The 10,984-nt window shown below is 41.4% G+C and overlaps 1 protein-coding gene across 2 annotated transcripts; it reads right to left on the reverse strand.

Annotated features, from left to right (window-relative positions):
- Positions 1–663: 663 nt before the first annotated feature.
- mok (MOK protein kinase) lies at positions 664–10,961 on the reverse strand. 2 transcript variants are annotated; one of them, XM_033643277.2, is made up of 12 exons: positions 10,628–10,961; positions 8,165–8,279; positions 7,696–7,785; positions 7,533–7,603; positions 7,357–7,435; positions 7,227–7,275; positions 6,947–7,125; positions 5,984–6,085; positions 5,679–5,852; positions 5,384–5,543; positions 5,099–5,296; positions 664–4,867 (listed from the first exon to the last, which is right to left on the reverse strand). In XM_033643277.2, the coding sequence occupies exons 1-12, from the start codon at positions 10,809–10,811 to the stop codon at positions 4,790–4,792; spliced, it is 1,479 nt and encodes a 492-aa protein (XP_033499168.1). In that variant the 5' UTR covers positions 10,812–10,961; the 3' UTR covers positions 664–4,789. The 2 variants fall into 2 exon arrangements, with proteins under 2 accessions (XP_033499168.1, XP_033499170.1); XM_033643279.2 differs by lacking the exon at positions 10,628–10,961 and adding an exon at positions 10,198–10,510.
- Positions 10,962–10,984: the final 23 nt, after the last annotated feature.

Here is a 10,984-nt window from a genome sequence, read left to right on the forward strand (position 1 = left end):
GCTTAAGTTGCATGAAAGGAGTGTCTTTGAAGCTCAGGAAGACAATGATTGAGTCTTCAAAGACTTCATACAAGCTCCCTGTATGCCAAAGTCACAACAAATACCGAGGCTGCTTTTCATTATGCTACCGTATCTCCTCCCTTCCCTCACTCGCGTCTCTTCCTTGCATCTTCACTCCTTCCAGTGAGGAAGAGACGCGAGGATGGAGTAGCCAATGCTTCCTCATGAAGATCCTAGGTTTCATAGTGACGTCACTGTGCCACATGTTAAAGTACAGCATTTATAAGTCACGCCACTTGATGAACGATGTCCACGTAAGATACACGTGTTTCCTAGCTCTGAGCTCCTCCTGAAGCCTCCTCTCTCCTTGTCTTCTTGATGTGCGTTTAAAGGGTTGGACGATCCTCCATAATGGTGAAGAGAACAATCTCTGGGTCATGGAAGGAGACAGGATGCCAAGGCTATTAGAAGAAAGCTGGGACACTGTCTATGACCCCATGGGAGCTTTGGGGTATGGCACATGTGCAATGTAACTGAAGCTGCGACGTTAGAGGGTCACAGCAGATAGTGCTAGGAATAAAGGGATGGTGTCCGCTCAGGTGTTCTTTGGGTGTGGTAGAATGGATGGTGGCTGATATACAATAATGTTTTCACATATCAAGCTTTTGTTTCAGTTGTCACCCATGTGTTTATTTTTCAAACAAAACATATTCCAACAAGACCGACCACGGACGCCTCAGTGAATCATCCCGACAATCTATGATACAGCACCAACTATTGAGCCTATTGGCAGGTGCAGACAAGATTTTACTGCGCATGGTGTACCCCAATGACGCGATATGACACTGTGTCCCAGCCTTCATTTAGTAGCCTTCGAGGATGTGAGGAAGCATAGGTTAGTACAATGAAAAGGATCCTGAGAAGAAAACATGGAGCTTTATATCCTCCGATTTTCTTCCTAACAGACATTTGAGATAAGAAACTTGAGATTCAACAAAGACGTTTTTCCTAACTGCAGTATTCATGTACTTTATTTTGTGTGATAACCAATCATTGATGCTACAAAGACTTCAGCGACCCCTTACACTGGACAAAAAGTTGGTGTAGCAAATACAGTACAGGCCAAAAGTTTGGACACACCTTCTCATTCAATGCGTTTTCTTTATTTTCATGACTATTTACATTGTAGATTCTCACTGAAGGCATCAAAACTATGAATGAACATATGTGGAGTTATGTACTTAACAAAAAAAGGTGAAATAACTGAAAACATGTTTTATATTCTAGTTTCTTCAAAATAGCCACCCTTTGCTCTGATTACTGCTTTGCACACTCTTGGCATTCTCTCCATGAGCTTCAAGAGGTAGTCACCTGAAATGGTTTCCACTTCACAGGTGTGCCTTATCAGGGTTAATTAGTGGAATTTCTTGCTTTATCAATGGGGTTGGGACCATCAGTGTTGTGCAGAAGTCAGGTTAATACACAGCCGACAGCCCTATTGGACAACTGTTAAAATTCATATTATGGCAAGAACCAATCAGCTAACTAAAGAAAAACAAGTGGCCATCATTACTTTAAGAAATGAAGGTCAGTCAGTCCGGAAAATTGCAAAAACTTTAAATGTGTCCCCAAGTGGAGTCGCAAAAACCATCAAGCGCTACAACGAAACTGGCACACATGAGGACCGACCCAGGAAAGGAAGACCAAGAGTCACCTCTGCTTCTGAGGATAAGTTCATCCGAGTCACCAGCCTCAGAAATCGCAAGTTAATAGCAGCTCAGATCAGAGACCAGGTGAATGCCACACAGAGTTCTAGCAGCAGACCCATCTCTAGAACAACTGTTAAGAGGAGACTGCGCGAATCAGGCCTTCGTGGTCAAATAGCTGCTAGGAAACCACTGCTAAGGAGAGGCAACAAGCAGAAGAGATTTGTTTGGGCCAAGAAACACAAGGAATGGACATTAGACCAGTGGAAATCTGTGCTTTGGTCTGATGAGTCCAAATTTAAGATCTTTGGTTCCAACCGCCGTGTCTTTGTGAGACGCAGAAAAGGTGAATGGATGGATTCCACATGCCTGGTTCCCACTGTGAAGCATGGAGGAGGAGGTGTGATGGTGTGGGGGTGTTTTGCTGGTGACACTGTTGGGGATTTATTCAAGATTGAAGGCACACTGAACCAGCATGGCTACCACAGCATCCTGCAGCGACATGCCATCCCATCCGGTTTGCGTTTAGTTGGACGATCATTTATTTTTCAACAGGACAATGACCCCAAACACACCTCCAGGCTGTGTAAGGGCTATTTGACCAAGAAGGAGAGCGATGGAGTGCTGCGGCAGATGACCTGACCTCCACAGTCACCGGACCTGAACCCAGTCGAGATGGTTTGGGGTGAGCTGGACCGCAGAGTGAAGGCAAAGGGGCCAACAAGTGCTAAACACCTCTGGGAACTCCTTCAAGACTGTTGGAAAACCATTTCAGGTGACTACCTCTTGAAGCTCATGGAGAGAATGCCAAGAGTGTGCAAAGCAGTAATCAGAGCAAAGGGTGGCTATTTTGAAGAAACTAGAATATAAAACATGTTTTCAGTTATTTCACCTTTTTTTGTTAAGTACATAACTCCACATGTGTTCATTCATAGTTTTGATGCCTTCAGTGAGAATCTACAATGTAAATAGTCATGAAAATAAAGAAAACGCATTGAATGAGAAGGTGTGTCCAAACTTTTGGCCTGTACTGTATATTTTCGAAGTTCACATTTCCCACTTGAATTAAAAAAGAATTTCAATTCTCATCAATTTCTACTCAACATGTTTGTGTCAGGAGGTCGTGTAGACATAATGTAAAAGATTCAAGCATTTGCAATGCAGGGTAATGATGACATTGTAAAAATGACACTTAACTTCCTCACTCTGATAATGTGTCAAAATAACCAACACAATAAAGTGCAGACTGAGTCACAGTCGATTTTAACGAGCTCACAGCTCAGGATGAGATGGTGCTTGTTTTTTTAAGCCACAATGCTTCAAGTGAGGGTGCTGGCTGAGATATGTTTTAAACATTAAAAAAAAATCAGGACGTTCTTAAGGCCATATAAAATACAGATGTTTTCACATACATGACTGATCTAAAAGTTTGTTATGAACTGTTCCAACTTTGTTGCACCCAGGGAACGTGCCTGTAAAATAATTCTCCAAAGATCATGTTGTTGCTTAGAGTAATTGTGAAGCACTTCATGTGAATGTTTTTGCTGTTTACTGTAGCACCGGAAGACTGTTGCCCTACAAATCAGTTTGTCCCGGCGAGATTGTTCACAGCTATTTAAAAGAGACTATCACAAGTATACAGTGCCTATAAAAAGTGTTCAGCACCACCCTCTGAGTTTATTGCTCTACAACTTTTAATCACAGCTGATTAATTAGTCACTGTGTGTAGTATTTGGTCAAAGTCCTGCCATAAATTCTAGATTGAATTGAGGTGTGGGCTCTGACTTGGCCACTTTGTTTGAAATGTCTTAAGGGCAAAGGTTTTACCAGGACATTGACTAACCAGCTGTTGGAACTTCAGATTTACCCTTGTTACACCACAGTTACATACCAGTGACCTCACTCAACTGATTATTTAAACGTGGTCATATTTAAGGTGTGTCACAGTAAGGGTGATGAATACTTGAACATATTTTGCATCTTACAGTTGCACTTACTTATAGAATTGGTGTTCATCATTTGTGATTCAAAATTGTAAAATGATACGAGAACCAGTCCGAGGGGTGTGGTGACCTTTTAGAGGCACTATTACTTTCCAGGAAGCTGACTATGTTTCCCGTCAAAGATGTTTTTGCCATTTCATTCACCAATGGTAAATGTATGGAAGTCCTGAGAGGCAAATGAGAAAAAAAGGTTATCCATTTCTACATCTGATCTAAACTGTTCTCTGTCCTGTGCTTATGGCTTAAAATGGGTGGGAAAAAAAACGGTTGTGCCAAGATCGACCCAAAGGAACAGCGGCTCTACTCCAAGCTCCCTCCAGATGTCAGAGCTCCTCACCCTATCTCTAAGGCTGAGCCACCCTTCTGAGGAAACTCATTTCAGCCACTTGTATCCGTGATCTCATTCTTTTGGTCACTACCCAGAGCTCATGACCATACTGTAGGTGAGGGTTGGGACGTAGATGGACCAGTAAATCGAAAGCTTTGCCTTTCGGCTCAGCTCCCTCTTCACCAGATCAGAAAGGTTATCCTGGCAAAACCTGTTCTTAAACCAGAAACACAGGACAGAAAACAGTTTAAATCAGAATTAGAAAGTGGATCACCAGAATTATTTCCCCCCTCATTGGCCTCTCAGGGCTGCCGTATAATCGGCTGTTCACTTGCCAGATATGTTATTGCTTAGCTTGTGTAATATGCTCAGATGGAAGTATACTCCTAAACAGTTGTAAACATATAACACCTGACTAGGTCAAGTAAAACTGAGGTTATAACTAAACTACACACTCTCAACCCAACATAATATGACAGACTCTAATATTGATCATGTAGATATCACATTGAATTTCATCATTACAACGAGGACTGAATAGTTGTGATGTAGCAGTGGTAACTGGTAAGATGACAGGCTTGGCGGTCTTTGTTGCATTTCTTTTGTCAGACATGTTTGTGTTGCTTTACAGATTTCATCATCAGGCCTGTCCAAACATTGTCCTCTCCACAATGTGTTTAACAGTTACAGGTCTATCCTGTTGTAAGAGGCTTTTTTTTTTTTTTAATCAAACGTTGAAGTGTTTTTGGCTCTCAGTAGCCTCCATGTTTCCGATCCAGAGGTGGCATGTAGAAGGTCTTGAAAGCATTGCAGTGTGACTCATCCCGGGGCTGTGAAGAGAGGAAATGCAGCCTTTAATGGAAGCACTACCAAGGCACTTTTTGGTTATATTAACGTGACGATCCTCTCGCATTTATAAAACATCTGTTACGCAAGACAAACTTGTCAGCTGTGTTTTACTTAATCCCCACAGTACCCTTGGTAGATGTGACTTTCCTAAGTGAAATGAGACTCAAAAAAATGTTAAAAGCCTGAAGTGTGTGTCGCACTCCTGTGTTTACCTTGACCAACCGTGACTGGCACTTTTTCGATGTGATGGTTGGCAGTGTGCCCCGGTGGGTTACAGTAAATGAGGGCATAGTGGAGGCTGGGAAGGAGATCTGCGGTCCTGGTACAACCATGTTGAGTTTGGGCAGCTCTGCGGGATAATGAGGGATGTTCCGTCGGATGAGGGGCTCTGCTACATGCTTCATGTTGTGCTGAAGAGGGAGGAAGTGTCAGATAAGAACAGCTGTGTTCATATTTCTTTGGACATTTTACGTCAGTTGACTTGAACTTTGACTTACGCTCATTAAAGGGGTTTGCCTTGTGTGTCTTCCCCTCAGCTGTTTGCCTAGTCTGGCTGGGCGCCAGATGTGGTCTAAGGAGTTGTGTGTGCCACTGCTTTCTACTCCACCCACAGTCCCAGAAACTCTGTGAAGAGTCTCGGCTTTCTTCTCTGCCAGCCTGAGAGAAAAAAAGGACAGGATATACACATTTAAAACAAAAGACCGGTGTCTCCACAGTTTGTCTTTCCAACAAAGCTGGTAATTTTGTCATCTACATTTAGAGTTACAAGGTGATGAATTGTTTCTTATTTACCTGACTTCCCTGAAGTATGTGTGCCGCAGGGCTGTTTCTGCAGTGATGCGTTCATCAGGGTCATAGGCGAGCATCTGATAGAGCAGTGACAGAGCTGGAGCCGGGCAGTGAGGGACTAACCGTGAGATGCCGCTGCCTTTTCTCGGGGGGAAGTTGAATTGCATCGCTCTAGACCTGCCAGATTAAGACACCACAAGAAGTCTTTGTTTTCCTCTCACATGAAAGTTTGATATTCAAAAATTATGTGTGGTGTTTCTGTAACAAAGACACACACTCTTCAAACATATTTTAGGTGGAACACCTACTGCTTGAACTTGTGGAGGATACTTTGATCTGGTGTCCCCAACACGTCATGGATCTTGGCAATCTGGTCCAGCTCATTGGTTCCAGGAAAGAGAGGATTCAAACTGAAAACACACACAGGTATCTGACTGAGACAACAAAACTATTTACATAGTATTTGTGTGAGATTTGTTTAAGCTTGCGGTGGCGGACAGGTCCATCAGATAAGGTAAAACTCTCCACTATCAGATATCACCATGAAACTTCCCAAGTTGATTACTTAAATATTTTTTTTTGGATTATTAGTTTTCTTAAATTTTGTTTAAATATGCAAATGAGGCATTATCTAATTAAATCATTTGCATTTACTTCCAGTACAGAAATCTGAACATTGGATAACACCAGAGTCAGGTTCTTGTTTCTTTTTTTTGACATATTAAAGTCAAAGGTTTCTCTTTTTATCACTACATAAATCAGCCTTAAAAAAATCCAATTTCACCAGGTTTTTAGGAATGAAATGTTATATAAATCAGGCTCTGGCTGAGACATAAACACATACCGCTGAAACAATATTCAGAATATAGATAGGAATAAAACTGGAAAGTCTGGTGTATGAAAGTGCTACTGAAGTGGAGATTTCTTGCTCAGAGTATAAGGAAAAAAACTCGGATACATAAAGATAGTTTTTGTATTACAAGTTCTCAGAAATTGTATGTTTACTTACGCACATCAGATGTTATCTCATTAAATATGCGCTTTTTGCAGACTTTTCCAGAACAGAAATCTGAACTAAAATAAACACCTAGTCTCAAAGAAGACTGATATGGAAGAAGAGTCCAAAATCTTTAACTTGACCAGTGCATGAAAAAAACTGTTTTCACCCGTAGTGTCTCCCCATAAAAAGTGTTGTGACTAATTTACTCATGAACTTTTGTTCAGTTCAGGTATAACAGATGAAGCCCTGTGCCCTTCCCTGGCAGAGGTACCTCATGATCTCAAAGAAGACACAACCAGCACTCCACATGTCCATCTTTAGGCCGTAGTACCCATCGGTGAGGAGGCACTCTGGCGCTCTGTACCAGCGTGTGGAGATGTACTCTGTGTGCGGGGGCTTGGAGTACACGCTCCGACATGAGCCGAAGTCACCAAGCTTCAGACCACTTTGCTGCAATTTGTAGACAATATTTATTAAAATATGCATGAGACAAAAGCAGATTACCACTGTTATGTTTCTGCAAAGCCAATTATGATAATGACGCATCTCACTTTGATGAGAATGTTTTCCGGCTTCACGTCTCGGTGAAAGATCCCACAGCTGAAAAATAAAAAGGAAGATGAGGGGAAACTATCTCAGCATAGTTTATATTTTGTTTTACAAACTGAAACTGTTTCATACCTGTGCATGTGTTCAAGTGACTTGCAAAGCTGGTACATGTAGTTCTTTACTGTGTGATCAGGCAGTGGTGTTTCTCTTCCTGTTGGGAATGAGGAATCAATATCAATCAACTATCATCAAGACGTCCCTGTTCATCCTTACCATGATTTATTACATGCTCATACTTGCAGACGTACCTTGTATGAACTCATAGATGTTCATCTCCATCAGCTCACAAATCAAAGACACAGTTCCAGTTTCTTTGTCACTGAAACATTGCATTAGATTAACATGACATACCACATGAAACTAGCTTTAGGCGATACATTAACTTCACAACAGACAACACTCTGTACTCACTAAATCAGTTCATGCAGCTGGATGATATTTGCATGTGGGCTCAGTCTCTTCATGGCCTGGACTTCCCGCAGGTTATTGGCCTGCTCCAGACTTTATGACAGAGAGCAGATGACATATGCACATTTAATCTGACAGGTGTATGCATACAATTTTATAAACTGCATAGTAAAACTGCATATCTGCTGCTGTGTATGGAGAATGTAAAAATTTAATACGACAAATGACAGATTTAAAGGGCACAGTTATAAAAACCAGTGCACAGACTCAGATTTCAAGCAGAGTCGTCTATTGTTACCTCATCGCTACAAGGTCAAAGGCAGAGTAAGCCGACATCTAATAGGATACTTAAGGCAAAAGGGGTGTCAAGCTGCTGACTCCAGTTACAAGGGTTCATACACAGCAGACTATGATACTGTATGCACCACTGATTGCCTGTGCACAGGGAAATGTTCAGTTGCAGAATACACACCTGTTAATTGTCTGCTTCATGGTTTTACATGCGTAGAACTTCCCATCTTTCAGGCTCTGAGTTTTCACCACCTCTGAAAATGTGCCCTCCCCGATCTTCTTGATTGTTTTGTAGCCTGTGCAAAAATACAAAATAAAAAAAGAAAGACAAAGTATGATAAAGGGGAAGGTTTTGCATGAACATGTTTCTAGAATATTAATAATGAATATCAGTTGAAATGTGTGAGTATCTGAACACCACCACTGGACATTACAGCCTGTGGTTATTTTATGGGGAAAAGGAATTTGAATTTTCAGAGTCACAGCTGGAAACCCTGCATTCGTTTTAGGCTGCGACCAATTACTATTTTCATTATTGATTTGTCTTTGTCCAAAGACCTTCAGTTGATTATGGAGGGCAGCAAATACCAATCTACCAATCATTTTGGCTGTACATTCAATCAAGACTCCGTTTAACAAACTACTTTGTGCAAAACAGGGCTGCAACAATGAATGGATTTCTGAATGAGCCTTGTGGGCAGAGGCCCAGGGGCCCAAGTGTGAGGGCCCACTGGCCTTCACCTACAAATTGTCACTCAAATTAATACGTGTTTACCGTAAAGACTCAAAATAACCATCAAGAAACATAATTTGACTACTAGGGACAGGAATCACCAGAGGATCCACGACACAATATTATCACGACACTTAAGTCACGATACAATATTATTGCGATTTTAAATATGTTGCCATATGCTGAGTAATGTGATAAAATACACTGCAATATATTGTGATTTATTACCTTTTTTTCAACAGTAAATGATGTCCCCAAAGGACAACTTTGTCAACATCTGTTTTATCTAATAAGATAAAGTTTTCATTCTATTCATCTCACCTAAGCCATTTATTTGCAGCAGCAAAATGTATCTGGTGGACTGAAATAGCAATTAAATGTATTATTCTACTAGGCTAACTGAAGTTTAATTTGTATTTGTAACATTAATAACATAGATGATAAAAAAATGATACTGTGCACTGTGTGATGATACAATATCGCCACATAAAAATATCATGATACTATGCTGCATCGATTTTTTCCCCACCCCTAATGTCTACAAAGAGACACAAAATGACTAAATGCAGATGCAAAACAACTGCAAAGAGACACAAAACGTCTACAATGAGATGTAAACCTGCTGCAAAGAGATTCCAAATGCCTACAAAGGGATTTAAAATGACGACAACTATGAAATGGGGCAAATCAACCACAAAAACACACAAAATGACCACAAAGTAATGCAAAACAACTGCAAAGAGACATAAAACGACTACAATGAGATGCAAAATAGCTGCAAAAGATAAAAAAAATAAATAAATAAAAAGGACTAAGAAGAGATTCAAGATGACCACAAAGAGATGCGAAACGACCACAGACAAAAACTACAGAGATATGCATGATGGCTACAAAAAGATGCAAAACAACAACAAAAAAAAGGCTAAAGAATTATAAAGTCTGTGTGTTTTGCTTCTATGGAGGAGAGGTGGTGGGGCCTCCAGCACGTCTGTATTATCTGCTGGTTATTTTCTTGGTTGAATTGTTGTTTGCTTGGAATATTATTCAGTCATTGCACTGCTGCTTATCATCTAATGACTGCAGCTTTATCACCTAAAGCCAATTGTTTAATGTAAAGATAACTAACTTGATGTTCAGTTTAAGGACACAGTTGTCTGAAAGAGCATCCAAAAGCATTGAAAAACTTCCCCTTTACCAAGCTACACGTTAACAATCTGAACTGTGTGTGTACAGAATAGCCCATCTGAATGCTGGTGTTGTTTAAAATTATTGTTTTACCGTTATTACAAGACCTCTACAGTCGCTGCATGTGTTTCAAGTGCAAGTATAGCCAGTTAATAACACAGTTAAGCCACAGCTAGCTTCCATCAAAGATAGAAACAGCTAGCAAACACAGGGCAGAAATCTTTGGAGAAACCTCAACGACGTGCGACCGCCTGTCAGACCTGTCATCACTCTGCTCAGCCGTTAACTCAACTTACGATGCATCCCTTTGTGTCTTAGCCGCCGCATGTGTGTCGATCATCCATTACATGCACATCATGACAATACATCACAATGCGAGGGTAAAAAAATGTAAGCTCGTTGCGTATCGAGGTGTCAAAAGGACACGAAAGTCGCATTACGGGTGCTAGCCTAGCCCCGCTAGCAGCCCTGTTAGCTGACCGTCGCCTTGGTAACGGAGCACGCCTTCGCCCTCCACTCTGACCTGAGGAGGAAACTGGAAACTCCGGCTGACTGTCTGACTCCCTCTGCCCTCACCGCTGGAAATATTCACATTTAAAAGCAACAACGCAACACAATGTGCTCTGCTATTTATAGAAAAAAAGGCCAGTCATGCTTTTTAATCGCTACAGGCCCTGATATTTGACGCAACGGTGGTTTTTACAGCTCCATAATCCACCTCCTTACCTTTTTTCCAGAGGTGGGTGGCGACCGCTAGCTCGGATGTCTTTTCATTTGGCTGCGGGTTGTTGTTCTGCATGTCGACAACATTTCCCCTGCTGTTCCAGTCGGTGTTAGGTGGTGTTTTGCATGCATTTCGAAGGCTTGCTCTGTTTTTCACGCCTATGAGCCAGTTGGAGTAGTGCATCATTAGTGCACTTTTAATGCTAAAGAGCCTCACATGAGCTTAGTAATATCTAGAGACAGTCCCCGCAAGAGCTGCACAGGTCCACTGCATTCATGTCACAGCATAACGTTACCAGGCACCAGTGCATCCCGTACACAATCAATGCTTTCACGTCTAGTGTGTGGAAAAGGCGTGGA

This window comes from Epinephelus lanceolatus, chromosome 15, assembly GCF_041903045.1.
Source record: "Epinephelus lanceolatus isolate andai-2023 chromosome 15, ASM4190304v1, whole genome shotgun sequence".
In the NCBI taxonomy this organism is placed as follows: domain Eukaryota; kingdom Metazoa; phylum Chordata; class Actinopteri; order Perciformes; family Serranidae; genus Epinephelus; species Epinephelus lanceolatus.